This window comes from Rhinolophus ferrumequinum, chromosome 20, assembly GCF_004115265.2.
Source record: "Rhinolophus ferrumequinum isolate MPI-CBG mRhiFer1 chromosome 20, mRhiFer1_v1.p, whole genome shotgun sequence".
Classification (NCBI taxonomy): Eukaryota; Metazoa; Chordata; class Mammalia; order Chiroptera; family Rhinolophidae; genus Rhinolophus; species Rhinolophus ferrumequinum.
Genome location: NC_046303.1, coordinates 12,010,314 through 12,025,824, shown reverse-complemented (window position 1 = coordinate 12,025,824; position 15,511 = coordinate 12,010,314). Strand labels below are relative to the sequence as shown.

At 36.3% G+C, this 15,511-nt stretch overlaps 1 protein-coding gene across 3 annotated transcripts in view; it reads left to right on the top strand.

Moving 5' to 3' along the window:
- Nucleotides 1-15,511, top strand: part of ZNRF2 (zinc and ring finger 2) — a 76,950-nt gene that overhangs the window by 39,601 nt on the left and 21,838 nt on the right. For all 3 annotated transcript variants that reach the window (XM_033087987.1, XM_033087985.1, XM_033087988.1), the window contains exon 2: nt 3,274-3,369. In XM_033087987.1, coding sequence (XP_032943878.1) covers nt 3,274-3,369 — 96 coding nt within the window. The remainder of the gene's footprint in view (nt 1-3,273; nt 3,370-15,511) is intronic.

The window sequence follows — 15,511 nt, the reverse complement described above, 5'->3', positions numbered from 1 at the left end:
TGAGCACTTTAAATATATTTAATCAGCCCATTGCCTTCTGGACTCCAAAGTTTCTTGTGAGAAATCTGCTTATAATCTTATTGAGGACCACTTGTATGTGAGGATTCACTTCTCTCTCGCTGCTTTCAAGATTCTCTCTTTGTCTTTGTCCATTGAAAGTTTAATGTATCCTGGTGTGGCTTTCTTTGAGCTCATCTTACATGAAGTTCATTGAGCTTCTTACATGTTTATATTCATGTCTTTCATCAAATTTAGGAAGTTTTCAGCCATTATTTATTCAAATATTCTCTTTGCCCCTTTCTCTCTTCTCCTTATGGGACTCCCACAATGCATATATTGCTGTACTTATTGGTGTCCCACAGGTCCATTAGGCTCTGTTAACTTTCCTTCAGTCTTTTTTCTTTCTATTCTTCAGACATAATTTCAATTGTCCTATCGTCAAGTTCACTGATTTTTTTTCTTCTGCCTACTCAAGCCTGCCTTTGAATCCTTCTAGTGATTTTTCATATTTTTCAAATTCAGTTATACTTTTCAGCTCCAGAAATCTTTTAGATTTTCTATCTGTTGATATTTCCATTTTGTTCATACATTATTTCCTTGGCTTTCTTCACATCTTCCTTTAGTTCTTTGAGCTTTTTAAGACGGGCATTTAAAAGTCTTCGTCTGGTACATCTGCCATTAGGTCTTTTTCAGGGACAGTTTCTGTTGACTTTTTTTTTCCTTTGAATGGGCCATACTTTCCTGTTTCTTTGTATGCTTTGTGTTTTTCTGTTGTTGAAAAGTGGACAGTTGAATTTTAATAAAGTGGTAACTCTGGAAATCAGATTAATCCCCTTCCCCAGGGTCTGCTGTTTTTTTTATTACTGTTTTTTGGAGTGTTGTAAGCTGTCCCTGTGCTGAGGATCATCAGCCTGACATACAAACTGGAAGTCATCTAAGATCTTTTCTGAGTCTTCCTCTGGACATACACAGTTACTTTCTCATTTTTTCCTTATATGCAGTTGTTTTTGAATGTCCTAGTCTTTTAAAGTTTGGCTCCGAAAAGGGGAAAAAGAGAAAAGTGAATGGGGAAAAAAGAGTGCAGGCCCTTTAAATCCCCTTGAAGTCTCTTCAGCTAGAGCGGTAGGAGCTTAAAACAATAGTGGGGAGATCCAACAACAGTGACTGCCCTACTCTGTGCCTCCTGGATCAGAAGCAGCAATCAGTGATCAGAGCACAGATTCCCAGTGTTTGGAGAACAGGGTCTTTTTGCCCACCCTGGCTCCTGCACGCTGTGTGCAAGCTGCTCCTATAACAAATGTAGCATTGCCTGTCAGGTGGCCAAGGGTGGAGGAAAGGTAGTTGCTACAGTGCTAAGAGCTGAAATTAACTACAATGTACTGTCCAAGTCTTCCCCTGGAAGCGGTGAGCCTGCAATAGACTCCAGAGTTCCAAAATAGTCACCTCAGTTAGATTCCACCAGTGCAGTTGTCTAGGTGGGGAGACAGATTTCTCCAGTGCTTTCTACTCTGCCATCTTCCCCGAATCCTCAATCTGTGCATATGTCTTTTGGTATTGTCTGGGACCTACCTTCAGGATGAGATCCTAGTAAAGGTATTGCTAAGATAAATACTAATATAATCTAGTTAGATACTGTCAAATTACTCTCTGTGAAGTTGTCCAGTTTTTCACTCTCACTAGCAACGTATGAAAGTACCTGTTTCCCGACAGCCTCACCACCAATGCATTGTGGAGCTTTTCAGTTTTTGCCAGTCTGGGATGAGTAATGATATCTTAATGTAGAGCTAAAGTAAAGCCTAAGGAGAGAAAACAGTATATACAAAAAACCACCTGAAATTTTAGTTTTTAAAAATGCATTTAATATAGTGTGAAAAACAGTGTTCAAAATCATGTTTCATTTAGGAGGTTAAATACCTGGATTAAGTACCCATGCCAAAACCCTTTCTTAATTTGTATAAAGTTCTGCCTGAGGTTTTCTACTCTGACTCATTTGTTTCCTGTGAGTTTCATGTCACAACAAAGGGAGGCGAGTGTCTGTACGAACACGTGTGTACTGGCTGTAGAGAGCTGCCAGAATCTGAGGCCACTTTAGAGGCTGGTTTCTTTCACCACCCTTCTTATTAGCTGTTGTCTCGTGGCACTTCCGCTCTCTGCACCTCTGCTTCAAGATCTCCATGTGAACCATTTCCCTCTGTTTGCTGATAGTTTCTGTTCTCCTCTAAGCCTGGCTTACAAATGAGCCAGGATCGATATTACAGCCTATCGTACCTACATGTTGACTTTCTGCTTCAGCGCTTTCCAGCTGACCAGTGTACTCTCCTGCTGTTTTCTAGTCGCATTTCTAAGAAACACGAAGTGGCTCAGACCATCTCTGTGTGCTGCTTCTGATTGTTGTTCCTAGCCAAACTATAAATTGGCTTTTCTTGGATCAGGGGTTAAGCAAGCAGCTTAGGGATATCCCGGGAGGGAGCCGCAGAGTGACAGGGAGACAGCAAGGACCCATGGATGGAACAGTCCCCTCGGTAAGTGAGCAGCAGGATAGAGCTGAATACATAACATATTCTCCCCTTCCGTGTACCAGCTTATGTTTATACAGTACTTTAGCAAAGACTTATAGCAGGTTGAATATTGTAGGAAACTAGCTAGTATTTAAGTGTTAAAAATGGAGAAATCTGCCCTGTTCGATGATGTTTTCTATTTGCATTGTGACTTTAGAAGCGTGATGTGGCCGAATGACCACTTCACTAGAAATCAGGTGTCTTAGATTCTGCACCTGATTTTGCTGTGCTGAAGGGCTTCACTTTCTCCATCAGATACATGTTTAAAAGGTCAGTGGAGTAGAATAGTTCCTAAGGTACTGTATTGTCCAGCTATAAAACTCACATTGTAGGATACTGAGCCGGGGAAGGTCATTTCCACAAGGATGGTCAGAATACAAAGCTGTTACAACGAAATCGTAAGTTCAGGTGAATGTGAAAAATTAGAACAAGAATGATTGGACCCATGTATTAGAAAAAGATATGGGAGTTTTGTAGTGAACCACATTTTCCTCATTTGAACTTGTTTTATTTGAAATGGGATGATCCTCACAAACTGATTGAAGTCCAATGTCCCAGTCACAAATTCTTCCGCAACTTTCAGTTGCACATAAGTAGTATATTATTGTAAGTATAATATTGAAGTTTGAAATGCTTTTTGTCTTCAATGCTATAAAAATATATACAGTTGGATATTCAGAATAGTTAAGTAACATGATTTTCTTTTACTTTTTAGGATTTAAGTGCCCTGTATGCTCAAAATTTGTACCCTCTGATGAAATGGATTTGCATCTTGTGATGTGTTTAACAAAGCCAAGAATAACCTATAATGGTAAGTCTGGTGCTTTCAAATGCTATTTTAAATGAGAATTACCTTAGATGTTATGAATTTCATGTTTCAGGTAAAATTTAAAAGGCAAGGAAGGACCATCTCTGAGCCCTAGAGGCCAACTGGTATTGTAGTTAGATCTGGTGCTTTCGCCGTGCCATTATTTCCTGACCACGATCTCTAGATATTCAAAATCCTAGGAGAGATTTTCAAGGATGTTTTGGTACATTTTGAAATAGATTTGAAAAATCTGTTTTGAAAAAACAAACAAAAAAAATAGTTCATTCCTGACTTTAAATAAATAGAATAAAATAAAGGAAAAAATGAGAGCTTTTTCCCCCCAAAATTTCATAAGAAAAAGACAGACTTCAAAAGCCTATGAGAAATTTCAGATTTTTCAAATGTAAAATTTAGTTTGAAATAGAATAAGTAGGAAGAGTACCAGTAAACAATGAAGCCAGTTGAAAGACTGACTTCAGGCAACAAGTGTCTTGAGTACCTCTCAGGTATGAGGTACAGGGTTAGGAATTTGAGATATAACAATGAATAAAACAGAGATGGATCCTGCAAGCCTAGGATCATCCAAAAGTTTAATTCATGTAGTAGCATTTAGTTAACAATCTGAGATTGCTCCTCAGATTTCAAAAAAAAAAATGTTGGGAGGGGGAGAATTTACACTGAAACGAACATGTTACTTTGAGTAGCTTTTTTTGAAAATTGATTTAGGAATCTGTCTAATAAGGTAGTGCTTCACTCACACTATTTATACAAATTAGTGACAGAGCATGTTTTCCAGTGAATAAATAAAAGTGGCTTTTTAGTAAATGTACCTGCTGACTATACCTGTTGATTATAGCCAAACCTTTTTTGCATTATGAAATTGAACTGGCTACTTTACATAATCTAGTTGGAATTCAGTTACTTAAGTAATAAAAAGCATTCAAATTCAGGTTCAAAACGAGGTAAAAATGATTGGGCTTGTTTCATATACGTATATTCCATTATCTTATCATTAACCCCCCATAATTATTGTGTTTACACAAGTGTCTTTAAAATAAATATCCTTACATCTTAATACTCTGGCCTTGAATTTTAAAAGTAGAAATGTATCTCTTTTGACCATGTAATATATTTGCATGCTGAATGTACAGAATATAGTCTTTCTGTGTGTTGATATTTGGCAGTTTTTTATTTCCTGATTTAACTATGCTCAAGTCATTAAAGTTTTCTACTAAATCACTTACTTGGTATCTTAAAGATCCAATATGTACCTTCTGCTTGGGGATACTGTGAACCAAGGATTTAGGGTTTAAATACTTGACAGTATTCTAACTCAGAAGTTAGTAAACTTAATGCAAAAAGTAAAGTTGCAGTCATTTTTAAGAATGGCTACCTACTTTGAGGTAGGTAGATACATAATTTTTAACTTAAGTGTATATTAACTTTCTATAAATATTCACAAGAAGCAAAAACAGCTTCCTCATAAAAATTATATATAGTTCTTGAACTTTTAAAACTTGGACAGGACCAACTATAGGTGAAAGGAGGAGGACCTTTGATTGGCTTATTGAGGTTAGAGAGGTGACATATCAGTCCTGTGCTTCCCCATTACATGTTTATGGGAATTCTGACACCACTCTGTTTTAAAGGCAGAGGCCTATAGGGGAGGAAAAAAATAATCCTTCTACCTTTTTGAATTTTGGGCTAAGACCCCTGTGAGAAAAGACAGATTAACAAAAGAAAAACAAGCAAATGTTTATTAACATGTATACCTGCTGCATACATGAGAGATACCCAGGGTAAAATAAGCAAATCTCAGGTCGTTTAGAATGTGGGTTTAATATCATCTTCACCTAAAGACGAAGAAAATGAGGGTGGTGATGGAAGGTGGGGAGGCCAGTTGTGGGAGGTTGCCAGGGAAATCACAGTAAACAAGGGGTTTGTTATGCTGATTTAAGTTGGTGCCTTTTTCACTGAGTAAGATCCTCTTGAAATACTTTCTTGTTATTTAGAGTCATCCTTCTCTGACTGGTCCAACAGAGGGGGATACATGCTCATATACGAAGATTTCCTTTATAAATGTAAATTTCCCTTACAGAAGGGTAACTCCGACTCTGTTTTCAGAGCCTCTCCTGTGTCTTTTCTTTCTCAGTCATCTTAAAATAATCTTTATTATTTTATGCCAAATCCTTATGCCAAAGAGGCATATCTTAGGTTACATATTCTGCTATCCTTCACCCCCAAATATCATCTATCACAGGTGTTGAGTCTCTGAAAACTGGCCTCTTTAATGCCTAGCTAGGATTATTATAACGTTTAAAACAAGGTGAGTAAGAGGATCTCTGAAACAATCTTTTTAGTCACCTGGAGTCCTCACATTTGAATTCCTAGAAGTTGATTTCACAGAGAGATTTGCATCAGAGAGATTGGGCCTCTAAATTGTGTTACTAATATGTTTGAGAAAACAAAATTGAACTGAATAAATCTGAAGATCTAATTGGCTTTGTTCAGTGAGTTCGGGAGTCGGGCACCAGCCCATCTAGCAGATAGAAAGGAGCTGGGAAGGCCTGTGCAGGCGGGAAGGCTTTTATAGGCAGAGGGGCTAGACAAGGAAGTCGTTAATAAAGAGCCAGCAGTTTCAGGCTGGTCACCTTCCTTTAAGGGAAGGCAGGGTCTGTCTGGCAGATCATCTCACTAGTGTGAACCAGATAATTCCACACTGACTGGTAAAAAGTTACATTCCCGGGAGAGGCTGAAACTGCATTTAGGTTGGGTATTAAGTCTTCATTTGCTGACTTGGGGCTTAACACAAGTGACTCCATTTTCAGCCTGTTGCCTCTTTTTTAACAACTCAATCAAGAGTGTTTTATTCAGCACAGGGCTTATTAATTTATGCTTTTTGCAGCCTTTTCTAAAGTGGATCTGAAATTTGGAATTTTGTTAAATGTATATTAATTTAACTGTCTATAAACATTTCATAGTCAGCAAGAATAGTTGGACTTGTTTTTCAGTATGGATCTATTTATAGTCAAATTCCAGAATAGGATGAACTCCAGAAATTTGAATATAAGTTGGTGATTTGGAGTTTCAAATTCATATCACAGAGATGGTATTATAAATGTTGGTTTGGTTTCCAGACTAGCCCACAACAACTTTTTTTTAAAAAAATATGTAATATATCCATGTACCCAAGTCCTAGAAACTGAAGAAGATGATTAACTGGCTAGGTGGAAGCCGTCAGGGGTTAGGCAGCTGGCTCAGCAGAGATCAGGTAGGAGGCCCAGGTGATGGTGGCGGGGAATGATTCAGAATGATGTGAGTCGTTATCTATTGCAGGTGGTGTTTTGGCAGGATGAAAGAAAATTCACAATGCCACAATGAGTGTTCAGATTGCCCGACGTCAGGGACGGCCTACTTTATATACTTCCCCTCTTTCATGTGCTTCATTGTTAGTTTATGGACCTAGTAATTTGTTGTGTAGTCTGTGAACCTAATATAAATTTTATGAGCTGAGAGTCTCTTCATTTCCTTGTTCCTCATCTTCTAAATGTTTCAGAACCAAAAAATGAAATAAAATAATTGTTAGCAAATTCTTAGTCTTGGTTTTATTGGTCTGTAAACTTCCCTGGATCACAGCATGTTTTGTATCCTATGAAGCTCAGTGTTTAGTTTAGACTCCTGTGATGAAGGACAGTAGGATTTGTATTTGAGAGACCTTTGTTTGACTTGTAACTGGTACTATTCGTGTCTGTAGTTATCTGGAGGAGGTGTAACTTGAAATAAGTGGGTCTTCTGAGAGTTTATTGTAAACTCCTGTGGTGAATCAAAACAGAGCCTTTGCAAAGTCAGAAAGAATTGTGGGCAGAGTAAGATGTGACTCTTACTCTGCTAAAGTAAACATATTAGAAGAAATAGTGTCAGTCGGAAGGGAACTTGTTCTGTAATGAAAGTGAGGAAAAGGATCCCAACTTGTGTGCTGTCTGCAGGAGAATATCATATTCACTCAAACACTGAAGATAGATTTCAGCAGGCAGTCAGCACTTTATTCCAGTGTGCGCATGCGGCCTTCTGATGATCCGGCTTTCCAGGTAGTGTGTTTGCAGGAAAGAACATATTTTTTCCCTGTATAGCTACTCTTTGGCTTTTCAGCCAGTTGTGGGTCTCATTTGAAATTATAAACTTGGCTTTCTGCCTTCCATAATACATTTTCTTGGTTTTAAGATTTTGCTCCCAGCTTTTAATCTTTCTGAATTCAGGATGCTTTCCGAATGGGCATGTCTCTTACAATTGAGGTTAAAAAAAAAAAAAAGTTGCCAACAACTACCAAGCAGAATTTTAAGTAAGGAGGTAGTTATTGCCTGAGATTCTGTGAACTTGGCCTTCTCTGGAAGATTTCTGTTAGTCTGATTTGATGTCCTTGTTCATTTATTTGCATTGATGATTTGTGTGATTGAGTTTTAACTTAAGTGTGATTCCTGATTCTAGTTTTAAATGACCTCATAAAGATACATTATGCTATGGCATTGAAGTGAAGTTGTTTTTTGTACCATAAATCGACCCTGAGGCCTTGTGGTGAAATTAAATGCAGTGGAAAGTGTCAAAATCCCTTATACTATGTTACAGAAATTTCAAAGTAGGTGATATCGCAGAAGAGGTTAGCAAAACAAAAGCAAAACTGTTCTAAAACGCACATGGGATTCCTATAGGAAAATACAGTCACCTTCTATTTAAAAGTGAACTTGTGATGAAAAATTAAAAATATATGAGGAATGAGAGTCAGCAGATGTGATTAGAATTACCACCCCAAGAATTTTAAAACTATAAATATGTTTATTTTGAAATCATTAAAATCATAAAAGGATGAACAGGAAATAAGTAAAATATAGTATGTATTTACTTTGTAAAAGTAATGGATCAGAAATGATCATACAAAAAAACTTTGCCATAGTTACATTCTTATCCCCTTACCAGAATTGTACACCTCTTTTATATGGCTCTGAAATCAATTTTACTGCCCTTCTGTTAACATAGAGCTGCTCAAAAACACCAACTTACATTTAAAACTTTATAGAGAACAACAGTACGTTGTACAAAGTACAAACTTTGAATCAGCTTGCTGAGTCACATCCCTTTTCTGTCACTTAATGGCTGTGTAATCTTGGTTTTCTTTTGTGTAAATTGAGGACCAGAAGTAGTGCCTATCTCCATAGTTATTGTAAGACTCGAATGAGAAATCATACATACTTCTTTGTAGGTGGTGAGTGCTAAAACAAAACCTGTTGATATTGCTCAGAAATTTCACCTCTGACTTTGAGAGGTAAACATATAGTAGGTGCCATATTTAACATGCGAATAAGTCTAAAATATTTTTGATATTTTATTCTAAAAGCCCATAATTTAACTCCAAATTAAATATCTAAAACTCTTACATGGCAATGATAGTTTCTATAATATTATAGATGGGAGGTGGGAGGATAATTAGAAAATAACATGCTCTCATGATGTGACGATTTAAAGGTACAATTTATGAAAGTATTTTCTTACTTTTTAAAATAAGCAACACGGTGACCTACCTATGCAGGTGAAATCTGGAGTCTAAATTTGATGATAGGCAGATTGCTTAATCTTTATAAAAACACAGATCCTTTCATATTCTGTATAGAAATAGAAATACTGTAAAAAGATTACTGTACATAGATAAATGTTTATCTTGAGGTCCATTTTTTCCTGTGGTTTATTATAAGAAGGTACATAGAATAGAAATTGAAATAAAAATATATAGTTCAGCGAGAAGGAAGACACATCTGATCTCTAAAGCATGAAGTAGGTTTCAGATTGCATTTCTGATTGCATTAATAAAATTTGAGAAGGAACATGACATCTTTTTTCTTTACTGATTCTTAATTTGTCTCATGATTTCATAGATCTTTATAATAAGCTTTGACTTTTCTTGTGTTCTCCTTATCCTTGTATCGCTTTCAATAATTTTTTTTTCATTCCAACATTCAAAGTAAGCTTTCTTGGTTTTAATAAATCAGAAAAAGAAATAAAACGGACCTTAAAAAGACTCGGAGTGCAAAAAAAATCCACGTGAACCTCTGCCCTCAGAGGAAAAAGCATTTTTTCCCCAGTCACAGTTCTTATTTTGGCTAAGATGTGAAACTGACAAACTCTCACTTTAAAGGAATTCTAATACTGATATTTATAAAGTGCATTTCCAAGTTTACCTCATTTTGTTTCCTCTATGTAAGCAAAGCTAGGACTCAGCCCACATCTGTCAACAGTTTTGCCCTTTCACAAAACATTTCATATGTACATAGTAAAAGATAAATTAGTCTATTTAGACACTTAATCTAGACCTTGAAAGGAGTAATAAGATTTGGAGAGAAATAGAGAGAGTGTTTAGAAATAACAACTAGGCAGGTATAGCTTGGGGCAAGGGAGAATGATAAAAGAGAATTGAAAGTGAGAAAGTAAATTAGGGCTTTTATAAGGAAGGGTTTTTAAAATAAATTATTTGGAACTTGGAAGATTAATCTTGCATCCATATGCAAAAAGGTTTGTAAGGGAAAGAATTTCTTTAATGACCAGTTTGGAGAATAGTATGGAACTTCATGTGGGAAGTGGTTACATGATGTGTTGTGAGGAGAAAGAGACAGGTAGGTATCACAGGGGGAGGCATTATACAAGATGAATCGGTTTAGTGTTGCTGGAAATGGGGAAGGAGAGGTCACAGGAGACTTGAGGGTTGGCAGTGGAGTGACTCGGTTTAGCGTAAAGAGTGTAAGACAGGCCCTGGGTGCTCTAAACAGCAGGCCGGGGACGTTGACCTTTCAAGTGTGGAAAATTAGGAAATGGGATTTTTCTTTTTAAAAGGATTTTTCCAAAAGAGAGGAGTAAGGGTTTTTACAGAGGGTCATTGACTATTTTGTTGAATTCAAAAAAGACTTTAGAGAGGATTATTAAAGAAATGGCTTGTGACTATTTTTTCAATGACCATTTTTTTAAATGTTCCCCCCACACATACACACACTTTAAGTCATCTTGGCCCTGATAATTCAAAACACTGCCCTGGATTTGCCTCAGAGGTGGCTTTGGGAAGTGTCTTCCCAGCCACTAGGAGTGGTTTGGTTTCAGAGTAGCAATAGGAACACAGTAGCTCTCTGCCTTTTGGGGAGTTGTATTTAACTCTTAACATTTTAATAGTGTATAAGGTAATGTAAGATTAAACGTAATAAAGAAAAATATTCTAGATAGTCCCTCTCCTTTGCCATCTGAATATTTGTAGTATTTATAACTTGCTTGGTTTCTTCTATCCACCACTAGACTGATTTTGGAGTCTGCAGGCTTCTTGACCCTCAGCACCTCCTAGATTATTGTTACTTGGGTCTCTTTTTATCTTAATTCCTCTCAACTGTACTCCTCAATTTCAAAGTCTTCCCTTGTAATGCTGTTTTAGTATGAGAGACACCCAGATCTTTGGTTTCCAAATACCATTCTCCAGTAGAGAGAACCAGGGCTCCTTGGAGAAATGATGGCTTCTAGGGCTGGAGCAGAGACAATAGAGAAGAGCCCGGAGGTCTTGTATTGTCTGAAAGTCAGGAGGTGCTGCTCAGAAACGAAGAAGATGAGTCTATGTCAGGGGGACACCGGAGTCAACCTGAAAGAGCTCCCAGGGAGCAATGTGAGCGACAGAATTACTGTAGCACAGTACTGGGTTACAACCCAAAGTATAAAGTAAAGAGATCTGAGTGCATCAGTCAATCAGTAAATCAGACAGAAGAATAAAAGTTTAACCTGGAGACTTAATCCTTAGGAGCAGACCATTCATTTCTTCATTTTTTTTTTTTTAATGTTAACATTCCCATTTGTTGTGATGTGAAAGAATTTCCTTCCAAAATTTTCTAACGTGCCCTATGTGTGCTCTGATTTTCAATACCCCCAGGACACACTAAAACACACTACTATATGTGGCACGTGTATAATTTGAAATACATAATCTTAGTTTATTATCAACGTTACCATAGTGGATGAAAGGGATTTAGGGTGATGAGAGCTAGTTTATTAGCCTCAGCAACGAAAGACTTGATAATTTTCTCTTCCCCAGGTTTTAGAGGGAAATGGTGAGTTAAATTTGTTAGGTTTTATGTGGTGGAATTCTCACAGTGAGGGTTCCTGTTGTGAAGTCTTCCTCTCGAACTTTAGACATTTTATGTTTTTTATATACAGAGTACACATGAGGGAATATATAGTTGATTATTCCTTAACATAAGACCCCACTGGACTTCATGTATTTACATCTCTAAGAAAAGTATATACTGTCTTTTGCTCAGTACTGTTTTTTTAAGATTTTCAGTTTACCTATCCAGGAACATGGTTTGTCTCTACATTTGTTTTGAAGTTTACGTGTGGTATTTTATAGTTTTGTTACTGTTATGAATCGCATTTATTTTTACCATTTCAACTTCAAACTGGTTTTGCTGGTATAAAGAGAACCTATTGGCTGTATGTGAGCCCTTGAGTTTTCTAAATATATAACTCATGTGCAAATGAAGACGATGTCTTCTAGTGTCTACGCTTGTTTGTTCATCTGGTGCCAGTGGGCGTGGCGTGCCTGTTCTGGCTTTAGTGTTTCACTGTTTAATCTGCTTGGTTTGTTCTGGTAAATTATCTGTATTGTAATATGTCATTTCTCTTTCTCTTTCACTTAAAGCAAAAAAAAATTTTATTAAATGCTTTTTCTCCCTTTTTATTTGTTGATAAATTATGTTGATAGATTTTTTAATGTTTTAGTTGAACTGTGTTGATTTCTAATGGTGTTAGATTTAACTCTGTTTAATCATGGGTTGCAACTCTTTTAAAACATTGCTACCAAGTTTATACTCCCTAAAGATCCTGCTAGTAAAATGAATCGGAAAGCTTTCCATCTTTTCTCTGCTCTGGAATAATATGAATAACCCAGGAATTACTGTTCTTTTCATATCAAGTAGAATTCGACTATAAAACCTCCTACCATGTTTTAGGTAGATTTTTGACTATCTTTTTAACTGCTGCGATTATTACTGAATTCATGTTCTTCCACTTCCTGAGTCAATTTTCCAAATTTGTATTTTGCTAGAAAATAATCCTTTTCCTCTAAATTTCCCAATTAATCGTCATAGCATTACATACGAGATTTTCTTAAAATTTATTTTAGTATCTTTGGTTATATTGCCTTTTTCATTCTAATGTTGTATATTTTTATTTTTATATCTGAATCAGGTAGTTAAAAGGATATATATTTAAGTGACAGTTTCAAAGAAGCAATAGAGTTGTAAAGAAAATTACTAATTTATTAGTATTAAATAAAGCTACTTAATTTCTTTTCAGTCTTTTGATTTTGATAATAAAAGTACTTTAGAAATAGAATATTTTTAAGAGCTTTTTTAGTTATATCTGAGGTTTTAATATGAATTGTTCTTTTTGTTAGTATCTAGAGAATTTCTCATTTCAATTTTTAATCTCTTTGATTCAGAGGTTAACTAGAAAAAAATGCCTCTTAATTTTGAAGATAAATTTTTTTAGAAGGAAGGGTATGTGTAATGAGAAGTCATTTTGATCTTGACATTAGAAAATGCTGCCCATAATATCTGTGTTTTTGAAATTGATTGTTTTCTTTATAGCCAAGTATATCACTGAGTTCTGTAAATCATGAATATAAGAGACATACGAGTATGTGCTTTCCCTTTTCTCCATATTATCTGAGAACTTTTATTCCTCTATTGGTTACATTAATATATATCTTTAAACATATATTTCTGTTTTATTCTATCAAAATTGGAGGTTTTCTTTGTGCTCTTCCCACTAATATATTATTCTTATTCTTTCCCCTCACCTCCACTCCCCTCTCCTCTATCTCCAACTCTTGGATAATATGAAATAATGTAGACTTTTCTACATTATTAAGTTTGCACTGGCAGAATACTGCTTTTGTTTAAAAAACCCATAGTTCTGTTATAGTTTCAATCACAGTATTATCTACTTAGATTTAAATTTCACTTATATATGTATTTTGCTCACTGCTGTTTTTTATACTTTTATCTCTTTCTGTATGTGGAGAGTTTTGTTCTTATTTTAATTTTCTTTTGTTAGAAGCATTTCCATGAATAAATTCCTTAGAAAGCCTTACGTGGACTGTATACTTAATGAGCTATTGGATGCCCAAATGCTTTAGTCTGTCTTCACATATGAGTATTATCTTGGCTGAATATAGGATATTTTTATTTCAGTTATTTTTTTCCCCCTTTAAGTCTGTAAAATGTTCTGCTCTCTAACTTCCAGTATTATAGATGAGAAGTCTGCATGGGTCTTGTTATTTTTTTTTTTAAGTTTCTTGTTCTTTCTGTTTAGAAAATTAAAGGTTGATTCCTATTTTTGAAGGTTGGAAATTCTATTTTTTCCCCCCAAGATGCCTCTATTTAAGTGTTTTTCCACCCTACTCCCATCTGTAATTAATCTTTCTTGAGACTTCTTGAGCCCTTTCAATCAAACTCAAGTGTTTAGCCAGTTTAGGGATTATTTTCTTCCAGTATTTCTTTGATTGTGATTTCTTTCTCTGTTCCTTTTTTTGTGATTCCTATAATTTCCATATTAAAGCTCCTGGATTTGTCTTCTGTGTCTTATATGTTCATTCATGATTTCAGGGGTGGGGGTGTTACTAATTTAGTTACTTACGTGTTATTTATTCTAGATTACTAATTTAGTTTTCTGCAGTGATCTTTCTTTTTAACTTTCTCTGAAACATTAAATGAAAAATTATGTTTTTTGGTTCTAGAAACTTGTACTTGTAAAGTCATCCCGCCCTCCCTCCCTCCCTCCCTCCCTCCTTCCCTCCTTCCCTCCCAGTCTTTGTGACATGATAGTAGATGTCTGTGTCAGTTTTTCAGCCTGGTTCACCTTCATTCACATGGCTGTGGATACTTAAATAGGTTATGACCGTTCTCTGTTGCATAATGTTAGCAGTTGTAGAATCTCACAACACGTTTATATCGTACTGTTACCTCTTTCTCAAATAGAAGAAGATAAAATACAAGATATTTTTTGTGAGCCAGTATCATTAGGTTGGCACACACTAAGGCCTTTTTGTTTGAAGGTGTGAGGAAAGGTGGTTCCCTGTTTGGGGAAAGATAGTTCCCTGTTCGGGGATGCAGGGGATGCAGTTCTGTCCTCAGCCCCTCACGGAACTTCTTGCTCACTCTTTCACAGTCAGAGCAGCCTTCTTCCCTGTCCCAGTGGGATTCGCTCGGCTACTGCTGCCTCTCTGGGCAACTTAAGGATTGGTGGGGCTTTGAGCAGGCCCATCGAAAAGAAAGGAACTCTTCCCAAGTCAGGCTCTTTTCCTTCTCCTTAGAACAATTTTTTAAAAAACCCATTTCACAATTGCACTTTCTTGATTTTCATGTGGTTCCATTACATGAAGTTTCAGATGAATCAAGATTTAGAGTCTCCAGGATCCAGCAATTATCACAGTTATTTTAAGTAATTTAGTAGCAGGGTGAAAGGAAATCAAGAAAGCACCCTCGGTTGTTCATGTTACATGACTGTTCATGCAGAGCTACTGGTTTTCAGCTTGCTTTTTCCAGAATCATTTGTGTTTCACACTTTGCTTTATTATCTCAAGAGCAGACATGTTAAATATCTTCCCTGTGCATACATACTTTTAATACTTTATCCATACATGCGAATCAACCTGTAAGTATTTGTTGGCAAATTCGGCATATAGTCGGTGCTTTCTGGTTGATTGGCTGATATGAGCCTCTTGGATAAAGAAGTTAATACAGTTAAAAAATAAAATAGGTCTGAGCTCAGCTGAGTCACCAGACTGCCACCAACCTTCCCAGGTCCCGGAAGCAGCAACCCCATAGCTTTGGGGCATTTTCTGTGTCCCTTGGCTGTTCATTTGTTATTTGGCGTCTTCTCCAGTCTCCTGACATCGTTTACATCATTAGCTGTTCAAAAAATATTTATCAAGCACTTACTGTGTGTAAAACACTGTGCTACTCACTGGAGTAAGCAAAACCTATTAGGTTCCCTGTCCTCATAGAATTTACTCTGTTTTTTTTTTTAATACAAAGGTTACAAAAGTGTTGGCTACATCTTGCTCACA